Below are 24,022 nucleotides of genomic sequence, written 5' to 3'. Positions count from 1 at the left end.
ACAGTGGCCACAACTGCACAAAACAGCATTATGGTTTTGTAGTCTGAAACACTAAACTTTTTCGTCATAGCAGTTTCAACACCATGCATCGGTGCTTTTCTGGGCAATGACATTTCTGTCCACTACATAATCACTGATAATATAGCATAGCAGCATGAAAAGATATGTTTATTGGGTCAGCTGATTGGTGCACGTTGAAAATGCTCAGAACCGATTTTGCCAAAGTACAGCCCCTTGTTGGGGTGTGCTTCCAGTTAGCTTATGAGCTGGTGGTCTTTGTCACTACGTTGCATCTCTGCCACAAGGGCTGTCCCTTGCAGGCTTTAGGTCCGACAGACAGAATGGCCCTCCAGAGCTGCCTAGGCGAGGAGGTGGAGGTGGAGGGGGCCGCGATCGCCGCCGAGTGACAGACGAGGACGAGTCGCTGCTGGACAGCCATGAGGTGTCAAGCGTGGCCAGCCTGGACAGGGGCAAGTGGCTCTGTCATTGGCATAATGTTACATTGGTAGAACCCTCTTGCCTCCACACAAGAGGAAGTGCGGCTGGTGGGCATTTTTTTATGCACTGTGACGTGTCATACAGGCAGTTTATAGCACTGCTTAATGCAAAGCAAGCCTCGTGAGAGAGAAAGCAGTGGGTACATTCTCGATCATCAGATGCCTGTAACTATTGCGGCATCATATTGAAAAATTCTTTCGGCTGCATGTTCATTGTAGGTGCACAGCTCCTGCTATATAACAAATTTTTACCTCGGAGTGGTTCGGGGAACTTTGTTGACACAGGATGAGCAGGGTCTATACAAGGTGTTTCAAGAAATGTGTCCATAATCCTCAAAAATTAGCAAAATCCTAGTTCTTCATGCGAAGAACCCATCACAGCTTCAAGATATGGAAGACGCGGCCTCTAATAATTATTGTGGCATAATGAAATTCTACCAAATCCAACAGCGAAACTGAAGCACTGATAAGTGCAACAAGCGGATGAACTGAATGATGTCATTGTTCAAGACAACTGTTACAGAGGTGTAGTTCTTCAGCGTTCGTTAACATGTGTGCACCATGCATTCTATAATTCATTGCAAACGCAGCCTGCACACGCACTTAACAAAGTCGGTTGATGGTTGATATAACGATGTGCGCTCATTGTGGACGTCTCAGAAGAATATGGCAGTTGCATTCTTCCGCGTTTCGCCGCTGAATTCGGGTGAATTTCATTACTTCGCAATTACTAAAAGCCGCTTTTTTGAAATCCTAAAGCTGCAATGGATTCTTCACATCGACTTCAATTCTACCATTTCTCCACTAACTCCGCTAATTAGAAAGTTAATTAATTTAACTTTCCTAAGTACTGTCCCAAATGATGTCTTAAGCCATCTTAAAGGGGTCATGAACCACTTTTCCAAGTAATGATCTAATTTCCTCAGTATCGGAGTGTATTGCCTCCCGAATCGATTGCCGCAAAAATTTCTCGAATCCGTCAAGAATCAGCGGAGTTACGGGGGTTTGGCGCACGCTCCCAGCGCTTTCTCTCTTTTCTCGTGCCGGCGAGCGCACTGGAAGCTAGACGGGGAGGGATGGCATGGGGGAAAGAAGTTACGCCAGCGCGCATCATGAAACGCGATCGCTCTCCCGCTGTGATTCGCTTGCGCGAGTGCGGCTACCGTGTACTGAGGAGTGCGGCGCCGGCAAGTGGCGGCACCCCGCGGCAAGAAGCGCATCTGATCCGAACGCCGCTCTCGATTTATGTCGGCTATCGGCCAATAAGCATGCTATGTCTCTTGCGACGTACAGCGGACAGACGCCCCGCCCACCGACGAGAGTGAGAACCGGCCTCTGTTTGAAAAGAGGGTGCCTGGGGAAACGGCAACTTCGCGCTCCGCTTGTGGCCATTACGCGACACGCACGACTGTAATATTTGGCAGAGCAGTTCATAGCCGTGTCAGCTTTCCACAGGATGTGTTTTTTCAATCAGCCCAAGGGGTGCTTCATGACCCCTTTAAGATACCTGCGGCTACAGAAGTAAATGTGAAGGCATCAAACAAATATCGCATTTCCCTGATTTTTGAGGATTTCAGGCACATTTTTTGCAACACCCGGTATATGTGAACACACTATTGTCTGTTTCTTTGTGGCTGCTTGCAAAGTGCAGGTGGAAAGGAAGGAGGCGCGGTCGGTGAGTGGGAGCATTGCACTTAGTGGTCAGGCATTGCAAGACAATTCAGGTTGCGTGGACAAATGGTAGCCAATCAAAAGCTTAGTGAGCCCTGTTGTGTCTCCAAACTGGTTTGAAATATTGAACAAGGATGTACAGTCGATCCCGGATATACCGAACTCGAAGGGGATCGCGAAATAGTTCGATATATCGATAATTCGAAATACGAAATATGCGTTTTTAGGGCTTTAATTAAAGCACTGCAGGCCTCGACACAGTTTGCCGAAATCGTAAAAAGCGCGAACATAACGATTCGCTCACATATGCTAAAGAACAAGGCGAGAACTACTTCTTTTGCAAGTTAGCGCACTTTATTTCGCATGCAAATAGTCCATAAACTTGTCTTGCTTCTTGCGCGCCGTGAATTTATCAAGTCATCGTCAATATCATTGAAGCTTTCCAGATAAGTAAATTCAACACCTTCGGCCACAACAGCGGTGATCGACGCTGAACGCTGATGCGAGCTCTGCAGCGCGGTAGAGGGTTTAGCGGTGGCAGCGGCGGCTGGCATCTTCAAACCGCATAGGTCCATTTTCGCAGCACCGGCAAAGTCAGCTATGATCTCGGCGTCGATGCAATCAGAAACAGCTACATCGTTATCTGCACCGATAAAGTCACTCGCTGTGCTCCCGTCTGATACGGTGCCCGGAAACGCTAATAAGTCGCAAAATTTACTGACGCACCGTACGCCGTAGTCGGCGGTCATGACGCGCTCCAAGTGCTCCAAGTCGTCACCTGGCACCAAGGCCCGTAAGGAAACTGTGCACGACGGTGCTTTACTTGACGTTCCAAGCACCGGTCATCATTTTTATCGCTACGAGCGGGACAATGTTTAGTTCGACTCCCGAGTGACAATTTATCAAGAACGGAGCGAGAAGTACACATGCCACAAGAGACAACGCTGCACGAAGAAACATTTCTCCACCGTCGACATGTTGGCGATACCGATGGCACTTGTGGCTTTGTAGAAGGCAGCCGCTACTTTGGTGAGAAATGCGAAAAAAAGCGTACCCTCTGAGATCTGCATTTTAAAACCGAAAACACTATAAATAATTCACGAGGCTGCGGATCTCTAAGGCCATGCTTTGCGGGCCCGCATGCCATCGTGCGCGAACAGACAAGGAAGGGAATGCAAACATTACAACAAGGCTGCCAAGTCACTTCGAATTCTCATTTTGGTGCCCTCGGCAATCAGCCTCTTTGAAAAACACTAGCCCATGCAGTAAAACCTGCGGATCGCGCATCAAATATACCGGTGAACTGACAAGCGCTGTGCAACGAACTAGAGAAACGCAATTTCATCACCTGCGCGCGACGAGGGACTGGAACTTATGAGAATGCGGCCGAAAAATGATGAATATTTGTTAGGAAAAATGCACTTTCTGGACTTCGGCGCGGGGTAGCGTTCGATATAGCGGTTGTTTCGCTGTGCGGGAGTTCGATATACGTGCACACCAGCCCCATACTTTTGCATGGGAAATTCAAGGGGATTTCTCAACTGTTCGATATATCCGGGATCGACTGTACAAGCATGCTGTTAACATGTGACCATTACTAATACAAAGTGTTCCATAGAACATCAAGCTTGAGCCTTTGTTGTGAGCCCACTAGAAGGGTTGAGTGTTAATGCTTTGTTGTGGCTATGCAGAGAGTGTGACTTCGACAGAAGGGCCACGCAACCGACGACCCAATCAGAAGCGCCGGCCCAGGCGCTATGGTGGCCCTGAGGGAGGTCCCCAGCAGTCCCAGTCACAGCAGTCACAGCAACAGGCAGGCAGTGGGGACCGAGTGGCCGCACGCAGCTTCTCTGAGCCTCGCGATGCCAAGGAAGGCAATGCGGCTCAACCGCTGCCTCCAAGGGACCGCAAGGCATGTGCAGCTTCACTTGGCCAACCCCTGGTGCAGTAGTCCGCAACTTAGTGGCCCGGTAGAAATATTGTTTCAGAATTCAGGCATACGAACTAAACCTATTGATTAGTTTACTTACCATGACTTTCCAGTACCACTAATCTAAACAAAGCTCAGCGGTGGCTTCGCAAGGGAGGGAAGAAATTGCCCCCTGAAATTATGAATTGACCCCTTGTTGATCTCTTCCCTGAAGAACCTCGCACAAATGTCAATGTGGCTCGTGCAGCACGGGTTTTGTATATGCACCATGAATGGGTTCACTTTGCAAAAGGAATAAGGAATTTTCTTTGATATTACAGTATAAATTTGTAATAATAAGTAATTGTTTCAGATGGAAGGAATTGCTTGGTTGCACACTGTAGCGCACACATTACCTCCCTTGTAGTACTTATTATGTCAGGAAAGCCTTCATGTTTGTTGGTGGCTGTGTTACGTTCTGGCTCTTTCTTCTGTGGGATGTCACATTCCTTCGTGTGTGTGTGTGTGTGTGTGCAGTCGGAGCCCAAGGAGCGGCCAGCTACTCGCAAGGTGAATGGTGAGGTGCGTGCAGACAACACAGCAGCACCTGCTCCAGCAGCAACTGGGGCACCGGCTAAAACCAGGCCACCACGCCAAGATGAGGCCTCCCTGGTGAATGGCGCCAAGTAGGAGGGGACACAACCAAGACCATGGTCAAAATTTCTGCTGCTCGTGTGTGTGAGAAGAGGAGAGAGAGAGAGTAAAGCACGCCGGCTGCACAGCAATACGTGCCGGGGCCCCCCTGCTTTACATTGAGTGGCATTAGCTTCTCCGACTATTTATTTTTTTGGTTTGTAATGTTCCGCGTGGCATGTTTTTTCTCACCTTGTTCATCCCCCTTTGTAAATAAACTGGAAACGAGAAAGCTCTCCCTCTCGGTCCCCCTTCTCTCTTTTCTCTGTCTCTCCTGCGCAACACTACTGTTTCTGTGATGCGGGATGAGTTGTGAGGATTTCAGTGCTCTGTCTGCTTCTCTTGGGCCAGAAGTGTCTGCCCTGCAAATGCAGCTTTGCTCCGCAGTCACTAGAGAAGGCCATCACATACACACACTACTTTGGAAGCCTCCTTTACAAAATGCACTAGAGCAGCAGAAGCAGTTCTGAACTTGTAGGCAGTGGAGTGCGAAGTGTAGCTGTCAGTTTCTTCACTTTGCACGAGTCTCTCCTTGGTCAGTTTAATATAAGGATACAGCAGGATTTGAGATTGAAGCGCACATTTGCATTAACGTGGCATGTGCTATTTGCTCAGTCTCGCACCTTGCTGCAGTTGCCATTAAAGATGTTGCCTTTTCATCTCCTCCAGGCTACCCTGGTAAGGAAAAAGGCCTGTCCTGTAATGTTGCACGTGTGTCAGCTTATATAAGTGCGCTTACTCTACGAAGCGATTAAAAAAATCCATGGTTATGCCTACTTTTAGCTGTCCAGTGTGGCAATGTAAGCATCTTTTTCGTAATGTACTGGCAGACACCTGTGTCACGTGGGGTTTGGGTTTTGTTCCTCTTATTTTTCTCTCCTGAAAATTGTATGAACTGGTGTTTTCAAGAGGCAACTTTTGCCACAGATATCAACACTTTTTGCTTTTTGTGACCAGAGCTGTGCAAGGTTTCTCTCCACTTTCAGTCCCTCACTAAGGCTTTTTGCATGGCACACGGTGGCCTTTCCACTGCACTAAGGAGTGAACCCACCTCCGCTCCTCAACCAGAGAGTGTACTGGTGCGGCATTCAAACATGTCCGCATGGGGACGTCGGAGCAGTGCACGGCATCCTCTGACCAGCAGTGCCTGAAGTCTAGCCTTGATGCTTCCAGCACCTGAAGATGACACAAAAACGGATGTGCCATTTGGGCCGCTAAGAAGCCTTGACCAAGGCTTTGTCCTGGTGGTTTGGCGCCTGCGGCACTTCAAGACGACAATTGCAGACCCGAGAGGAGAGCCCAGAGCGTGTGTCGCCCGCGCTGCGATGCGAGAGGACCGTGGTGCCACTCTAGCACGTCGCTGTGCAAGGCGATGCGGAGTTTGTTGTGAACTCTAGAGGGGTTCATTTCGTGTAGATGACGAGGACTGCGGCAAAGAACATTACAGTTTGTTTCTTGGCTGTGTGGAGGTTTGTGCTGCCCCTTTTAATTCTATGCGTGTGTGCGATTTTCTCTCAAGTGGACAATTCCCCATATTACGCAAACTGCACTGTAAATATCCAAGCAGCTTGCCACCACGTTCCTGTAAAATAAAAATGTTGTGATCCTTGGATTCTTGCTTGTCCTCTGTTGAAGGGTGGGGAAAAATTAAACTGAGAGAGATTAACATAGAGGGATCACAGTCCCACGTACAACGCTGATGTGGATGTAGCTAGAGCTTTGTAGTGAATACGACACTGCATTGTTCAGGTGTCTAGAGGCTACTTATTTGCAGTAACCAAGATTTAACCTGCACAGTAAGTGCACTGCAGCTTCATGTCAGTGCTCCAGGTAGTTTCGGGTTAAGACTGCATGCACGTCAACAGCATCGGATAAACTTTTTCCCGCAGGAGAGATGTGAGTGCAATGTGAGTTAATTATTGCGCAAGATACGTGAGCATAATGTGGAACGAAATAAGCCCCAGGTGTTGTGGTCCATTACGTCTTGCTCTCACGTCGGAGTGAAAAAAAAAAAAAGTGGACTCGAGAAAATAGAATCTGTGTCCACGTATTTAGAACAGGAGCCTGGCGAGAACGTTGCGGCACGACGCCGCTTCTACTTGCAACAATCAAAAGGTTTAGCTGCGCATTGTACGTTGCACCACAAGCCTACTATGACAATTTGACCATCAATCATGCCATGTCGGCGCGTTGCTGGAGCTAATCGTGGAGGCCGTGCATATCGCCACTTTGTTCATGCTTTTGCCGCAAGGGGCACCATGTGTCATTTGTGACTTTTTGCGAAAACTTTGAAATACTAATTGTTTAATAAGAAAACCAGCGTTCGTTTCGGAAACATGCACCATCTTTCTGTTGGCGGGGATGTTCTGAACGCTTGTTATGTAAAAGAAGGCACATCATCATCATTCTATGCAACATTATGGCCGCGTCCAGAGAGTAAACTGGGAACTTGCTGTAAACCGTGCATCACGTTGCTTTCTGGGCTTTATTTCAGGCGAATGCATGAACGCCGTATCACACCGGCGTTACATTTGGTAAAATGGGCCGCCCTGTCTCGGTTCGTGTGGTTGAGCCACACTTTCATGCATTGGACCACATCTATCGCGCCATAGGATCCAAAAAGCTGAACTTCGATGGCCTTTTAATGATTCATTTCGATGCCCATCCGGACCTTGTAATTCCTCCTCAGCTCGAACCGTTGAAGATACAGGACCGTGAACATGTGATGTCATCTATTGACATCGAAAGCTGGATCATGCCTGCTGCTTTGGCAGGTCACTTTGATCGCCTGCTCTGGGTTCGGTCACCCTGGTCTGATCAGTTGCCCGACGGAGACCACAACTTTCTAATTGGCGAAAAGGCAAGCTCAATTTGGCACAGTTTTTCACTCGCACGAATTAAGATAGGAAACAGCTGTGCATTTTAGTGCCTCGGTGCAGCCTTTAGTTGACCACTTGTTATCGTGCAGCTTCTTGTTCCATGTGCTGTGGGTTTTTTTTTTAAGTGCAGTTAATCAGGAGCTACAAGTGTTGCCAGTCTAGCAAAATATTTCCTTGCAGTCATAGATGCTTGCAGTAAAGCTCTCTCATCAAGGTTCGATGTTTTAAATCAAGAGGCACTCGAGCGGCATACGAAATGAAGTTTTTCGTGCTGTTGCCTAGCAAGCATGAACCAACCACCCCAAATGCGCTTCGCGTTCGAACTCTGATCCCGGTTGGCGTTGTGCCATTGTGACTTGCCTTCATTTTACTGTAACCTGCTGTATATTTTCGTGGTTTATAACTAAACCACATAATGTAAGACAACAGGGACGCAAATAGAATGAATGCTTGACTTCATTCCATCCCACTCAACTTTGTGGCTTTATGCCTACAATACTCAAACCAACAGATTCCAAACATCTGCCCTTAGCTGGGAGACGTGGGCTAAAATTTGCAAATATTATTCCTTGAAAGAAGTGGATGAGCAGGTTGGTCACACCATGGGCTAAAAATGACGCACTGATTACTAGACTTTAAAAAAGCAGGAGCATGAAAACAACACAGAGATAAACACTATGGCGCTCTCCAAGAGCAGGTGCCATACGTTTATCCTTTAATGTGTCAGTTGTTCTTACACCCTCGGTTTTAGCAATGCGTACCAACAAGCCCAAGCATTCGCTCATCTTGCGGCCAATGTGTCTTTCGCAGGATGGACGTGCCAAGGTTTCCAGTGCACTGCCATACTTCCTTAGCGAATGTGCTTGGTCACCGAGTGAAGAGTTGTCCGGTGCACATGGTGTGACTCTGAGGGTGCGGCCGCTGGACTGGTTGCTTGCACAGCGAGCCCCAGATGAGGCCTGGCGGCCAAGCTCGCGACAGCTGGTGCTCGACATTGATTTGGACTTTTACAGCACACAGGACCCATTCTCACTCATGTTCACTGCCGGCCAGATGGCCAGGCTAAGAAAACTTTACCATTGGGACTGGCCCAAAGACGTGCGGGACACACAGAAGATCAAGGTTCGTGGTCACAGTACTTGGGCAGCCTTCGATTGAATAAAAAATATAAGTGCCACCTTTTGTAGTTCAATTTAGCTGATATAGAATAATCACTTTTCTGCTTGTGCTAAGGCACCAAGGACATAGTCTCAGTGCATGTGCTCAGTTCATTGAATGCATTCCTGTGCATCAAATGACGTAGGTAGATGAAAAGAGGCTGAGCATGACTTTGTATACCCATGGTGTCACTGGGAGTCATGGGCGACTTGCTGGTATCTAACAACAAACAGTCGCAGTGTTGAACAAGCTGTTCATCTGGGCTGAGTGGCAACAATAACAGCACAAGTGTTCTTTCCACAACAGACGAGCAGCTGCTGGCAGTTATTGCTTACCAGCATCAAGGAAATGCACTCTTCAGTATTGTGTCCACTTGGGCTGGTTGGCACATAGCTTATTCTGAACAAACAGCACAAAGACTGAAAAGAGAGGGCGAAAAGCAACACTTCACTGCAGCTGCGTCTTACCCACCGTGTTCTGTATTCACCCTGTTTCTCCAGAATTGCACTGAGATTAATTGCTTGCTATTCAACTGAGGCTGTTTGAAAGTGTTGCTTTGCTGCATATTTTTTTCAAATATGGTAAAAATTTATTTATTAATTGCCGGTAGCATGCCTGTAACAGCAATTAAGCTGTGTCTCACAGTTGTCTGCCCTGGCCGATTCACATAACTGGACATCAGTCACGCGAACAAGCAAATGCTTGTAGCTACTAAAAAGCCATATCAAACCTTGATGACTTTCTATTCAACTTTGTGAACACACCTAAACGTTTTGAAGTAAAAACCTTGCGTTTTCCTTGAATTCTTTCGGAAATTATTGTTGAACAATAAAATATTTTAAAATCTGCTGCAGGAATCTCAAGAGGGTCGTGCTAGGCAACTTGAACACCTGAAGACCTGCCTTGACTATCAGTTGCGTGACATCGAGAACTTGGAGGAGCCACTTGATAAAAATGGCCTCGAAGAGCCTGTGTGCCCTGCTGAGCTGGTGGCCTTGTGCTGTGACCTGAGGGAACGACCTCCGATTGGTGAAACTCTGGATGCGGATTTGGTGCATGCGGCTGGTTGCACATGCGACTTAGATTCTACGTTACCCCACCACCAAAGCTCGAAGCAGGAAGTCTTGGATCTAATTGCCAACACAGCTCGTTTCCTCCAGAGTTTGTGTGCAGTGCCAGCAGTGATAACAATAGCTCGTTCTAGCATTGACGCTTACTGTCCACCGGAAGAAGTAGACTTCATTCAGTGTTCGGTGATCGAGATGCTTAAAAGTGTGTATGGTGAATTGGACGTTCAGCTCGATTATGACGGTGCTGGTGACACATAATCTTTATGCATAGTCGATGCTAAAATATGTTAGTGTGTGAAGCTGTTCATAGTCAGCGAATTTGAATCGTGCTCATGTGGCCTGTTCAGATTATTGTGTATATGCCATTGCTCTAAGGAACCTGCAGTGTGGTTGTGTACATCATTTTTAAGGTTGCATTACAGGAAATTATAAAGATTTGCAAACAAAGTGAGCAATATTTTTTTTCTTTGTGTACACAGGCCCACAATTTACTAAACTTCGTAATTTGATTCCAAATTATGTGACTGATGTTTATGCTCTCAGACAACCCATTTTTCAGTGTCACAGTAACGACATGCTCAGAAATTCATGTTTTCAGTTTTTGTGGTTAATCCAGTAAACATTCTCACAGGTTTTCATTGATGTATTTTGAGCAAGGGCTTATTGCTTTATCAGCATGTAAGGAACAGGAAATGTGCCTAACAGATGGAGTACAAGAAAGGTACGAAAGCGCTGTTATGTAGGGGGTATGAATAGTGAAATGTCTTTAATTGAATTGAGTATGAATAGTTAAAAAGAAAGGCTTTGAATACCAAACATACTACAAAATGCTATCATATTTCTGAAGCAACATCAAATATAAAGTTTGCACGTAATCCATTTGATGTAATAAGAAATCAGGCTTATATACATTGACATTTGTGTGTATAGTGCTGTTCATAATTAGGCATCTGAATAAGTGAGGATCTTGTAAATGATCAATGACAGCTTTGAATTATTTGGGGCAGCATAGCAGTGACATTTCTGAAGCATGTTACCAGATGTATGTACATTGTTGTGTCTGCTGAAAAAGAGAAGTGTGATGTTATACATGACTACACATTTCAAGAAATGTAAACATGAGGAGACTGGTCAAATAATAAGTAGCTACAAATTTGCGTACAAGCTATAGTTACCTAAAAGCAAGCCATTCTCATCGAATGAATGTAAATTATTGAGTGGGTGTTGTGTGCGTCATAAATTCATTACAGAACTGTTGCCTTTGCTCAGCAATTGCAACTACCCTACCCTGTTGAAGAATGATTCAGAACAGCCCTAACATTCATAGTTTTGTTTCCTTTCACACTCCGATAAATGTTTTTATGCCTTAAATTGTTTGAAAGAAATTAATATTTTACAACTTCGAATATTGGTTTGTCATGTTTATTGCAAGCGCTAGTCAGTTTATATTCAATATTTTGAATATTTGCTCAACTGGGTCTTCTGTTAATCTCCTGTTAATCTATTGTTCTCCTTTCCGAAGTGTACAAAAGCCATTGCAGGCAGTGGCCATGCTGATGCAATTGATGCAATTGCTGATGGGCAATTCGCTGACTTTGGTAGGTTTGTGCACCTCACCTTTATTACGTTTTTCTGTGCGCTGATTTTCTTCAAATATGAATTTATTACAGATATTAAAATGGGCACCTTTGTTTAGCAGTCTTCTACGAGCAGATGTATCGTAATTTTTTCTCGTGTGAAGTTTTTTTTTTCAACAGCGCTTTTAACAGCGAAGCTGTTTAGCAAATGTTGAGAGTCGATCGCTGAAAACTATCATCATCTTAACGGGTATGTGCCACTGTGCGGCTACCTGAGAACGAGTACAGAGACAGAGAGAGAAAGGAAGGAAGAAACAGAGAGATGGAAAGAAAGATATGAAGAAAGAGAAAAATTCTTTCGGAAAAAAAATTATTCACGAGGCGGGATTCGAACCTGCGTACCCTCAATCCGAAGGCGGGCATCCTAACCACTCGGCTATCCAGGAACACTAGCAAAACATAGCGTAGTCATGTATAGCATAGTGTAGCAAGGGGGTGGGAAAGGGGAGTAAGCGTGAAGAGGAGACGTGATGGTGAGGTGGAGGGAAAGGAGGAGGAGAGAGAGTAAAGCATAGCCAGGGGCGGCGCCAGTGGGGGGTTTGGGGGGGCTGGAGCCCCCCCATAATTTCCGCCTGCCCCCCCTTTGCCCCCCCAAGAGCAAGCATAGTCAAATTAAAATGCATATGTTCCCAGCCTCCCTGCCCCCCTGAAGGAAACCACTTGTCGTGGGTGCCCCCCCCCCCCCCCCCCAGTAAAAAAGTCCTGGCGCCGCCCCTGAGCATAGCACAGAAAGAATGAGAAAGAAGTAGAGAGGGGAAAAAAGAAAAAAAAAGAGGAAGCAAGCATCGCATCGCCTAGCGACCAGATACCACACCACCTGGCCAAGCCGCACATGCGCAGTAGATAAGCCATGCCCACCGACGGAGACATCGTGCGCAACCTCCACTCATAGTGCATTGCCTGGCTACGTACTCCCAAAAAGGAAGCCGCGCATCTCGAAGCTAGACGTGTCGGTCGACGTACGAAGTTTCAGGGGCTTTAGGTTGATGGGGAGTACGAGCGGCGACTGGTCCATGCTTCGCTGTGCCAAGCTTTGCGCGACTTAGTGCAAACTGCCCGCAATTTTTTTTTTTTTAAGTATTAAAGACATTCTTGCCTCCTACAATAGCTGTTTGAAATCAAATCTGATACAGTCGAACCCGTTTATAACGAACTCGAAAGTGTTGCGAAAAGTGGTCGTTATATCAGTAGTTCGTTGTATATGGACTCGCCCTTAAAAACGTGCGCTTAGCGGCCAAGCCGTTTTTTTTTTCTTTGTGCACTTTTATTAATGTGCTAACAACCCCTTCGGTGACAAGCTAAGCCTTTTCGCGTCGTGAAGCGACGCCCGCTGCGTGCTCACGAGTGAATTAACCGCCTTAGCAATGAGCCGACACCGTTTCACCGAAGCGCGGTACCGCGACGTGGAGCCGATCATCCCTGGCTAGTTGCGTGCAGCGCGTCGCCTACTCGAGTCGCGGAGTCACTGCCGGGCCGCTTGCTGTATGCCGTATGCGCGCGTTTGTACGTTCTTCGTGCTTGCTTCACTCCGGACCGTGCACGGGTGCGGCGACTAGCCTCTTTGTTCAACGCGGCGAAAACAAGCATTTTCCAAGCAACGCGCACTCTACGTGTCCGCGATGCTCTCGCGGCCCTGCACGACGATGCGCGGCGCACTTCAGTTGTCACCTAGTCAAACAAGCAGTATGCGCTCGCTGTCAGTGCATCGACGTTTCTCGGTGCCCGCGCCGCTCAACAACAGCGAGCTACTTTCGTTTCTACAAAGCTACGCAAGCGGTCTCGCACGACGCGGCGGCGGCGAACTTGCGAACGGCAGCATGGCTAAGCATGGCGCGCTCGTACCGCCGTCAATCCGCACAGTGTACGGCGTACGCCACACGCGCAGCCGAGCATATATCTACAGATGACTGTGATAAGGTTGTCGGCTATGGCATAATGGCACGTTGATCGACGGCCGCCACCTCACCTTCGCTCTTTTCTGATGCTTATCCGCGAAGGCATCGCCGCAATCGCGCGGAAGTCGTAATCACCGATCGACCGGTCTCTGCCGTTACCGAAAAGACAGACGACTTTTCGCGGCACATTGTGGCGCCGACGAGTTTAGAGACGCAGTGAACCTTTCTGCGATGGAAAGTTATCGCGGTTATCACTTCTTGCATTTATGCCTTCTTGCGTCCCAAGGCATTGTTTGGTTCATCGTAGGCGGCCGTAGCTGCAGAGAACGGCGTCAGGAAAGGTTACCGTGCGAAAGCTGACCGCAAGGCTTCATGCTGCCTACTATTTTTTTTTTCCCTCACTGCCATTCTACCACTGAAGAAACGCCTGGAAAGTGAGCGACCTCGCTCACAGCGTCCGAAATCTGCGTGCGGTGCTCGCCGATCTGGGTATCTTAGTCGCGAGTAAACTGGAGCGGGGCACGCGCGAACGTGCGCCCCTGTCACGCTTTAGAAGGCATGTTTTAACTTTTTTTTCGCTTCGTATGCGCCATATTTTTACCGCGACCGTGTCTGAAGTGTTCGTTGTAAAAGTAGGAGGCTTTGAAAAATGTTCGCTATATCTGGACGCAGCTTCAATGGTTAACATAGGAAAATCGTAAGTGCACTCAAATATGGTCGTTATAACCGATAGATCGTTATATGTGGGATCGTTATAAGTGGGTTCGACTGTATTTAGTGCTTAACAGCAGAATATAGCTCAGAAGCAAGTTCACTAAAAAACAAGTGCCTTCAATTTTACAACATAGGTATATTTCATAGAATGTTTGATTAGAGAGCTGACAACTTGCTAATCACATTGTGACTTCTGATGAAAACAGTTTGTGTCTTCTTGGATAAATAAATCGGTTACACTGAAGCGTAGCTTGCATACCTACTACATAGCCTTCTTACGAGTTGTTTTAAAACATGGCTTCGACAGTCACGTGCACACATCAAAATGCTTCATGAAATGTATGAAGAACCAGTTATGCCCTTGAGCTGCTTGGGCCATAAAATCAACGTTACTAGAACAAACTCAGTTTAATAGCTCCGCCGGAGAGGCGGTCCGCGTGGCGGTCGTGAGAACTAGTGGCGCTGCAGTCACGTCTAGCTCCCGCGGCTGGCGCTTGTTGTGATCGGCGCCGCCGATGTACGAGCGCACGTGGGTTACAGCATCGGCTGCGCTTTGTTAGCTCGTCATTTTTGCGACTGTTCTTGGCCAGGCTCAGCGTCTTGTACGAAGACACGTGCATGATGTACGAAGCGTAACGAGGGCGAACATATTCACAGTGCGGTATGCCGACTTGCTTTGCGCCGGGCTGCAAGAGCGGCTACCGCAACGACTCCGCTTCACGACACTTCTTCGGTCCTCCAAAAGACCCTACGCTATTCAAGCTTTGCAGAGGCGTAGCCAGAAATTTTTTTCAGGGGGGATTCAACCATACATTATGTATGCTCGTGCGTGTGTTTGTATGTGTGCGTGTATATATACACATGCAAAATTGAAAATTTTCGGGGGGGGGGGGGGGTATGAACCCCCCCCTTGGCTACGCCCCTGAAGCTTTGCATCGCAAAGATAGAAAGCTTACTGCGCAATGCAAGGTCTGTGACGTTCATTTTGAGAGTGACGACATTGTAAACCACTATTGTCGTGTCGTGGCGGGACAAGAAGTTTTGATCCCACGTGGAAAGTGGGAACTCGCGCCCGGTGCCGTACCGCGCTTGTTCCCACCACTTCCACGCCACATTTCAAAACCCAAATGTTCGGGGTTTAGGCGCAAATCCCCCCCCCCCCCCCCCCCCCCAAAACGCACGGCGTCCCGCGAAAGCGCAGTGCCCGATTTGGAGGAGCCACCAGAAATAGAACAGCAAAACGAAAGGCACGCGATTACCTATATACGCTACCGAGACTGAGAGTTGCATCACACTGACATTGGATCAGTTGTCAGCTGTCGCTATGCCTTCAAAGCAGTGGATTTTCGAGAGATTTTACGACGAGGTATTGAACAAGATGGGCGAAATATTTTACACTCGCCGGCTCGGGAACGGGCTGCTCAGCGCAAAAATTTGACACGGTACATATGGAAAAGACGAGGACCAGCACTGGTCCACTTCTTTTCTATGTGTACCGTGTCAAATTTTTTGCGCTGAGCAGTTTAATGTTGGAATACCAACTAGCCCAATCCCACACTTTGCTTCGGGAACGGAGGCTTACTTGTGCAAAAGATATTTGTAGTTGACGAGCAGTTGAACTGCGTAGTGAACGGCTACAGCACGAAACGCAAACGGCTGTCGTACAGTGTAAGAAGTGCTGCGGGCATGGAACATCTGCTCGGTGAAGTTGAAAAACTGAAGTTGAATACTGACGACCCTTCTAGCGACAGAGTACGCGCGAATAACTGCTCGGTGCTCACATCACGGCCGATCTCTTCGAATTGTTTAAGGCATCGTAGAAGGATGCGATGTAGAAAGATGAGACACAGAAAATACAACGATCCGCTGAAAAAATTGCTCAGAGACGACATCTATTCGATGTAATCGCACAGTGAGATTTCATTTAGCGAGTTCTCGTAAAATTTTCCGATTTTGGGTCAGTATCCCTTTAACCGTCGCGAAAACGTGTCTTGTAAACATTGCAAAGCATTGGTGATGTTTTTCGAGAATTTTTTTTTTGAATAAATTGTAGAAACATGAGTACTGTTTTTCGAGAACGTTTTTGTATCTCGAGTAAGTACGCTTCTTTGTACACTATAAAGGCTTTTACAAACGTGTTGGGTTGTTCTTGGTCTAGATAAGACGGCAGCAGCTAAAATTGTGCTGGTTTATAAAAATTACGCTGAAAACCCTCATTCGCTTAGAAACTCCTATGCTTGGAAGTTAAGCGCAATGTAGACAGCTCAAATATTGTCACAGGGTCGTGACGTCGACGAAGCCAGCAGTCAGGAGGTCCGAGATGAAACTCTTTATTTGGCCGAACCTGTGGCCGGGAAACTGAAAGTCAAACTACAGCAATACACTGATAGCGGCGAACAGAGCGTCGACCGTCGATCAACTGACAAGCGGTCAAGCGCGTCGGCTTTTTACAGGCGCTATCGAACTTTCCAGCGATATCGCTGGTGGCGGCGTTATCTCTCGACAAAGCTGGAACATTCGCGTGCAGCGCGCAATCTTACCAAAACGATCTACTACAATCGCGAAGCTTCTCGAACACTGCTTCGCGGACAGCGTCGGGCGTTGATAACCGTACTTGCTGGTCAAACCCGAATACATCAAAATAAAACAAGAAGTGGGCGTTGCAATATAGACCGAACATCGATTCTTAGCCAATCAATGAACAACGCACGCGAGCCAATGCATACAGACAACCTTATGCATATCCACCTAAGTATCCACCAAACTAGTACAATAAGAAAGTTGCCGCGCAGTTGCCGCGAGCAACTATGCCGTGGCAGCAGACGACGCGCCGATAGTGGCGCAAGACTACGCAAGACGGAACTGCAGCGCCGCTAGTTCTCGCGACCGCCGTTCGGACCACCCTCCTCCGCTGGCGGAGATACGGAGCTTTGAAACTGAGTTTGTTCTAGTAACGTTGCATAAAATAGCCAGCATGTGACCACGTTTATGCATGTACTGAACGGACAAGCACTCAAGTTTAATCTCTGGTTTTTCTTAACGCTCTCGCACTTAAGTTACGATTGTCTTTTCTTGGCGTTTCTGGAAAGATATAAACTGTCAATCACCTGTGGTGCATACGCGCTTACCGTGGCCCGTGGTATACGGGTATGTACCACACGTGTCTGGAAGAAAGGGTTTGACAACGTACGCGACAGGATTTTGAGGTTATTCTTGTCATGACCAGACATTCATATTCGTGCAACCCGTTACCCTCACATGCAAATTTTGGTCTACACCAAGCTAAGGAGGCACGAGAGCACCCAGACGCAGGCAGGCAGGCAGGCAGTCAGGTGCAGGCGGTCGGTCGGTCGGACGGACGGATAAACGCTCAAGGTGCCTAGGGTTCGCTAAGAAATGCTTCGCATTTCTAACATTAATCGACTTACATTTCTGATGTGCAATCCTTAGTGCTGCTAATGACAAAGAGTACATCAGTTGAAACTAAGATAGCCTAGTTCGTCTTTAGCTATAAAATTGTAGGTGGAGAGAGAGAGATAGAGGTTTATTTATAGAAAGGCAGAGAGGTCGGCCTGAGCGATATTATGCTCTAGCCTGCTACTCTACACCGGGGGTGGGGAAAGGGGAGAAAAAAGAATGATGGATGACGATGGTAAGTAAGGGAGATGAGTATGTACAGTCCCGTCTAGGTGGTGCAGTGCTATAGCCGCGCATCCAGTCCAGTGGCTTGTAGGAAAGCTGCGACCGCTCTTATGACCACAGTTGTGCTGTTGGCGTCAGGCCATGGGCCCAACACAACCTCATCAGTTAATGGCCTATTATGCACTCCTTCAGTAGAGGAAATCAGTTTCTGTCGTTCGCGTGCGTATGCTGGGCAGGTACAAAATATGTGCTCAAGTGTTTCCGGCACTTGACAGTGATCACAGTTGGGACTGGTGTCACTGCAGCCGATGATATGTGCATAACGTCTTGTGAAGGCCACACCAAGACGAATTCGGTGAATCATACTTGTGTTGTGTCGTTTTAATTTACGAGGCATACAGAACCTCATTTCGGGGTCCCATTTGTGTAATCGCCGGTGTCGTCGCTCCGGTTTAGTCCAGTGCTCAAGTGTGAGGTCACGCATTACGTATCGAAGCAGGGCGTTCGTGTCTGGCCGTGAAAACGCAGTGCGCACTTCAGGGCCACTAGTCAAGGCTCCTTTAGCTTCGGCGTCTGCGTCTTCGTTTCCCATTATGCCGCAGTGGGCAGGAATCCATTGGAAGGTGACGAGGTGGCTATTTGTTGAAGCAACGTGAAGAAGCTCCGTAATTTCTATGGCTAAAATGTAGTATGGACCTTGTCTCATGATGCAATTAATGGTTTGCAAAGCGGGTTTTGCATCGCAGAATATCGTCCATGTACGAGGTTGCTCTCCAGGAATGAATCTTACTGCCTCCCGGATAGCAACAAGCTCTGCGGCAGTTGATGTGGTCTTGTGGTCTATTTTGTACCGTCGAGCTGTAACCATTTATGGGATGACAAAGGCTGCAGCAGAGGTACATAGCGTGGTAGATCCATCGGTGTACACGTGCACGGTGCCGCCGTACGCTGTATAAATGTTATGTAGGGTCAGTTGTTTGAGGCCAATTGGTGAAACTAGGGACTTCTTCGTAATCCCAGGAATCACAAGGCTAACAGGCAGTTTAGGCAGGACCCACGGCGGTGTTCCAGGAAATCTCGGGGAAGAAAACCTTGATGGTAGAACGTTTTCATGCCGTAATATTGCTCTTGTAAAACTGCAGTTTGGGTGGGTGACGCGGAGTGCTGGATAGCGGGTGCTGCCTGTGTTGGGTCAACAGGCGAAGATGCACTCGAAGTGGCTCGCAGCGCACGTATATACTGATGGGACAAGCCCGAGCTTCCGCGATGGTTCCGTTCGTTGAAGTGCAGAGCGGTAGGCCCAAGCATGTTCGCAATCCTTGAGCTTGAATACTCTCTAGCATGTTCACACAGCTCGGTCTCATGTTTGAGAGCACTGGCATGCTATACCGTATATATCCTACAAACAGCGCATTGTAGAGTTGAAGAAGTGACGTTTCTGATGGGCCCCATCTTGCTCCTGCCACAGTCCGAAGAACGAGAACAAAACTTTTCAATATTGATTTCAGTGCTGCGACGTGTCTCGAGCACGATAGATCCCTGTCTATGATTACCCCAAGGAACTTGTGGTGCGTTACAGTAGGTATCGCCGCTCCATTAATAGTTATAGGGTATCTTGACATATGTTTGCGCGTGAATGCAAGCACTGCGCATTTGTCAATGGAAAGAGTGAGACCCTGGCGCCGCAGATATTTAGCTGTTAATGTCACTGCACGTTGAAGTCGAGCACGCAATTGCGGACGAGTAGCTCCGGACGCCCATATGCATATGTCATCCGCATATGCGCTGACTTTTACCGTGCTGGGAAGTTCTGCTGCCAGTCCAATCATAGTAACGTTGAACAGAATTGGGCTGAGAACTCCCCCTTGGGGATCTCCGTCGCTTGTCGTCATGTGAATGGTACGGTCACTAAGGTAACTTACGATCCAGGCGTACAGTCGTCCGCTGACGTCTAAATCTTCCAGTGCGTCAAGGATCGCATAATGCAGCACATTATCGTAGGCGCCCTTAATATCTAGGAAGACGGCCGCTACTAGTCTGCATCGGTTTCTTTCCTCTTCAACATTTGAGATCAAGTCGACCACACCGTCGACTGCAGATCGTCCTCCTCTAAAGCCGTTCATAAATGCAGGAAAGCAATTATTGCTTTCTAGAAGCCACTCTAATCTTGACAGCACCATCCTTTCCATTACTTTTCCGACGCAGCTGGCTAAGGCGATCGGTCTGTATGAGGAAAGGGCATGAGGACACTTCCCTGGTTTGAGCAACGCAATAATGCATGCGACTGCATTTCCATTTAGCTGGGACATGTCCCGACTCCCACGAGTTGTTATAGTGAGAGAGCAGGATATGTCGTGCTTCTGTACCAAGATGGCGGAGTGCAGCGTACGTGATTCCGTCAGGTCCTGGTGCCGATGAGCGTCGGGAAACAGAAATGGCAGCGTCAAGCTCATGCATTGTGAAAGGCACATCGAGGCACTCATCAGACGATGGGGGTGCTATGGTGGTAAGAGTCTCAATCAGAGCATCAGTGGTGGCCGCGATAACGCTGCAGTAGTCACCGGCTATGTCAATTTCTCCCCGACCTTGATGTAGAGCCACGGCTCGGAATGGTTGACTTTGTTGGGGAATTGTCTGCAAACTTCGTACCACCCGCCAGATCTTAGATAGAGGTTGCCTTGGGTCGAGATATCCGCAGAATGTCCTCCACCGCTGCCTGTCAATCTTGTCGAGATGCCGAAGAACGTGTTGTTGAGCTCGGCGACAGACGGAGAGGTCTGACGGGGATTTCGTTCTTCTGTGTCGTCGTTCTGCGCGGCGACGGATTGCACGAAGGGCCTAGTATTGGGAGTCGATTGCTGATTTCTGCATCGGTAGGTTAGCCTGTCTGGTTGTGTCACGCAGAGAAGAAGCAATGATATCCTCTATTTCGGATTATACAGTCGTGTGCTGACAGCCCGTCTTGACAGATGCCTTGAACAAGGTCCAGTCTGTTTGACAGTGACGAATGTGTCGACGACAGCCCGGAGTTGGTGAACCCGATGTTCCGACGTCCGCGCAAGCGCTGGATGCGGCAGACCTGCTGCGCCGCTTCTTCGGCGCTCACGATGACGGCGAGGACGGACTCGACATAGCGGCAGCGGCCGAAAAAGCCATCATCCGTCTGAGGAAGACACGGCAGAAGTCTATTAAGGACTATTTTTCTGTTAAGTGAGCCGCCAGCTAGTGTGCCGAGTTTGGCGTGAATAAAGTAGCACTTCTTTGCTGTTCTTTCTTTTTTTTTTCTTTTGCTAGTTTTTCTCCGTGCGACGGCCGTTTTTCGTTTGCGTGGCGGGCTGCTGTGGGATTTGGTGGTCAGTACAACCTCTCTTGCGTGCTAATTGTCGGTAGAAATGGATATTGGCTATAACGAACTAATGGTTATAACGAAGTAATTACGACTCCCCCTTCAACTTCGTTATAACGAGGTTTTACTGTATACGACAAGGGCGTAAACGCGGCTCATGATGGTAGATATGTGCATAACCTCCCTGAGCTAGTGACTGTTTAATCCACCTGATTTAGCAATAAAATGTTGGCAAGTTAGTAACCTCAAAACAAAAATCATAATTTCCTAGCTTGTTTTAATGAGTAGCATTTCTTGCCTAGATACCCCCCGTTTTTGAGGTTATTTTCATTTCAACTTTTTCACACACTGAAAAACCTGTAGGGCCATCTATGTTTCAAGTATGCTAACCTAGCTTGGATATCTATGACTACATAAACTTCTGTACGCTTATCACCATTTATCTCGAATGCAGCTTCCCTGGCTCTAAAAAGCTGTAGCACCATCTATGTCTGCGGACATAAATATTTTTGCACTTAAAGAGGAATAAGTAATGCAGTTTAGTAGTTCCTTTCTTTTCAAGCAGCATATCAATTTATACCTATATCAATGCCTGTATGACATTATCTATTGCAGAGGTCTCAAACACGCGGCTCGCGAATCTTTTGCTGGCAGCCGGCCACGGCCCGGTGCCACATCGACAAGCTGCTAGGATCATCGCCATATTCGGAAGTACCTACTTGTGTGAACACCTGTCGTTGCTGAAGGTGAACAAGTCCAGTTGAGGATGAACAGCTGCAATAGACCACGAGGATCGCCTCCACACAAGAAGTTAATCTGGGCATCTCTTCTCTCGTTGCAGCTAAGTGTTGCCATCAAGTCAGTGTGTTTAGAACTTTAGCCGTTATATTGTGCTTCATAAGGAATAAGGTTTTGACTTAGCTAAATGGTACCCGCATTATTTTCACGCCTCTTGCGATTAATAACACTTTATTCGGCTAAGCTACACGGACGTGACTGGCCTCAAGCATTTTTTGGAGGGGAGGCACCCCATGCGGTCACCATCTGTTGAAGCATAACCGTGGAAGAAAAACTATATTTCAGAAACGGCGTCTCCGGATTTAAGTCGTTCTGGAGATCGGTATCAATATGTTTCTTGAATGCTGACGCCAAATCCTCTTCAGAAATGACCGATATATGAGATATGGGAAAAGCCTTCTTTCAAATGGGAGCATAAAGCTGACATCATGTTGATGCCAACCCCCCCCCCCCCCCCCCCTCGCTCCTACTTTCTTCTGACTGCGGCCCGCTAGTTGTAGTGAGTTTGAGACCCTTGATCTATTGCATTGCGTGTATAGTAACAGCATGGACCTTTTCGGAATAAACTCTTGATGATAGCCAGAGTGGAGAACGGTTTAATGAGGGGTATGCAAATACATAATACTGTAATACAAGTGTTCATGCCACTTGATAAAAAAGAATTAGGTGTGGCGCTAGCTTGGTTAACTTCCTGTGGTGGCAATGGCAACTCTGTGTGGAATGTACAGTTTTGGTAAACTTTGATGACCCTTTATGTACACTTATGGACTGTCTGAACGCACTATGGAGGTGGACGACGGTATGATATTTGAACATACCTTTTTTAACATTAGGTTTAATTCAATTTAAATAATGTCACTATTCAAACACCTCTCGTATTAACACACAAAGTAGCTGTCCTCATCCTTTGCAGGGTAGCTGGAAGTGAACATTGAAAGTTGATGGCTCCTTCTGGTCTATAAGCCATGCTGCTTGCCCGGACCATATAGCCAAATGTGAAAAAAAAAGAGAAAGAAAGAAACTAAATTCAGGAGCACGCATGATAAAATTATTTTATTATAGTTCAGAAAAATTTATATTGACTGAGATCACAGTGAAATGCAATTAGTAGCAAAAAGACAGCTGTTGATCTTCACCAAGAAGTGGCACAAGTATTTTAGCATTTTTAAGAAAGAAATTTTGCAGAACACGAGTCTTGTAAAACAACAAGAACCTTTAATGCAACAATGGTCAGTGTTTGACATGACTAGGCATCACAATGCATATTATGGATGACTATTTCAAGTGCCTTTATGCTTCTACTTGTGTTAAATATACAGGCAAAAACAACAGTAGCTGCATACAACAATAAAAAGGCTGCAGGCTGTCATACACAATGAAGTGCAGCGCACGGTACACACCAACCGGTTATCTTTTCACAAGCACAGTTGTACATTCACAGGTAAAATTTGACATGACTTGAATCTGTAAATATAGATGCCTTAGATTGAATCAAATACTGCATATCACAGGGCTTGTATCACAAGTACACACTGCCACAACAACCATTCCAAGAGACTCTGAAGCAACAAAAAAATGAATTTTGCAGAACTGAATGGCAAATATTGTGTTAATGTAATTGCTCTTTCATGGCTTGGCATTGGAGGCCCACTGCAAAAGGAAAACGGAAGCTGAAAGTAGGAGTGTTGTATGTTCCACAGCATTTACATATACATTATTTGGCGTACATTAAAAGACGTGTACTCGCTTGATAAATGGTGGTCGCTATATAGTAATCAGAAATGAGTGAACAGTGTTCTTTAAAATATGATATGAGTAGGCTTACCTCTTCCATTCTGATAAGGCAGGTGTGGCCAAGAAACATTAAATGGAACAAAATACGATTTGAAAATCTTCAGATACCTTTAGCCAGTGCTCATGCATTTTATAACCATATGCTCTTTTCTGCAGTCTTGACAAATAATTACTGCAATCAGTGATTATTTATTGTTATGTGCTGAAAGAGAAAGTATGTCTTTATGTGATAAGCAGATGGCCTTAGCAGTTGCATGGTCAAGCTTGAGAAGTGTGGGGATCCGAGGCGCGCCCAAAGCCTCTGCGCGGGCATTTCGCC

General features: G+C 47.0%; 2 protein-coding genes across 9 annotated transcripts in view; both read left to right on the top strand.

Moving 5' to 3' along the window:
• LOC119388074 (FMR1 autosomal homolog 1-like) overlaps window positions 1-6,365 on the top strand; it is a 60,704-nt gene extending 54,339 nt beyond the window's left edge. For 7 of the 8 annotated variants that reach the window (XM_037655700.2, XM_037655697.2, XM_037655695.2 and 4 more), the window contains 3 exons: window positions 321-470; window positions 3,860-4,080; window positions 4,615-6,365. In XM_037655700.2, the coding sequence (XP_037511628.1) occupies window positions 321-470; window positions 3,860-4,080; window positions 4,615-4,767 (524 nt within the window). In that variant the 3' untranslated portion in view covers window positions 4,768-6,365. Of the gene's footprint in view, window positions 1-320; window positions 475-3,859; window positions 4,081-4,614 lie in introns of all 8 variants that reach the window. The other variant, XM_049413817.1, reaches the window with a different exon arrangement.
• An 830-nt stretch (window positions 6,366-7,195) lies between these two features.
• LOC119388071 (UPF0489 protein C5orf22 homolog) lies at window positions 7,196-12,030 on the top strand. Its single transcript, XM_037655688.2, has 3 exons — window positions 7,196-7,630; window positions 8,460-8,771; window positions 9,662-12,030. Exons 1-3 carry the CDS (start codon window positions 7,310-7,312, stop codon window positions 10,133-10,135), a joined length of 1,107 nt encoding a protein of 368 aa, XP_037511616.1. The 5' UTR covers window positions 7,196-7,309; the 3' UTR covers window positions 10,136-12,030.
• Window positions 12,031-24,022: the final 11,992 nt, after the last annotated feature.

Source organism: Rhipicephalus sanguineus, chromosome 3, assembly GCF_013339695.2.
Source record: "Rhipicephalus sanguineus isolate Rsan-2018 chromosome 3, BIME_Rsan_1.4, whole genome shotgun sequence".
Lineage (NCBI taxonomy): Eukaryota > Metazoa > Arthropoda > Arachnida > Ixodida > Ixodidae > Rhipicephalus > Rhipicephalus sanguineus.
The sequence above is the reverse complement of the archived record's forward strand: the minus strand, read 5'-3'. Positions and strand labels throughout refer to the sequence as shown.

Bases quoted from the DNA above. Each gene is read 5' to 3' on its own strand.
- LOC119388071 (XM_037655688.2), top strand. From the start codon at position 7,310: ATGGGCCGCCCTGTCTCGGTTCGTGTGGTTGAGCCACACTTTCATGCA. The intron at 7,631-8,459 runs GCAAGCTCAATT...TGTCTTTCGCAG, and splicing joins ACTTTCTAATTGGCGAAAAG to GATGGACGTGCCAAGGTTTC. The intron at 8,772-9,661 runs GTTCGTGGTCAC...AATCTGCTGCAG, and splicing joins GGGACACACAGAAGATCAAG to GAATCTCAAGAGGGTCGTGC.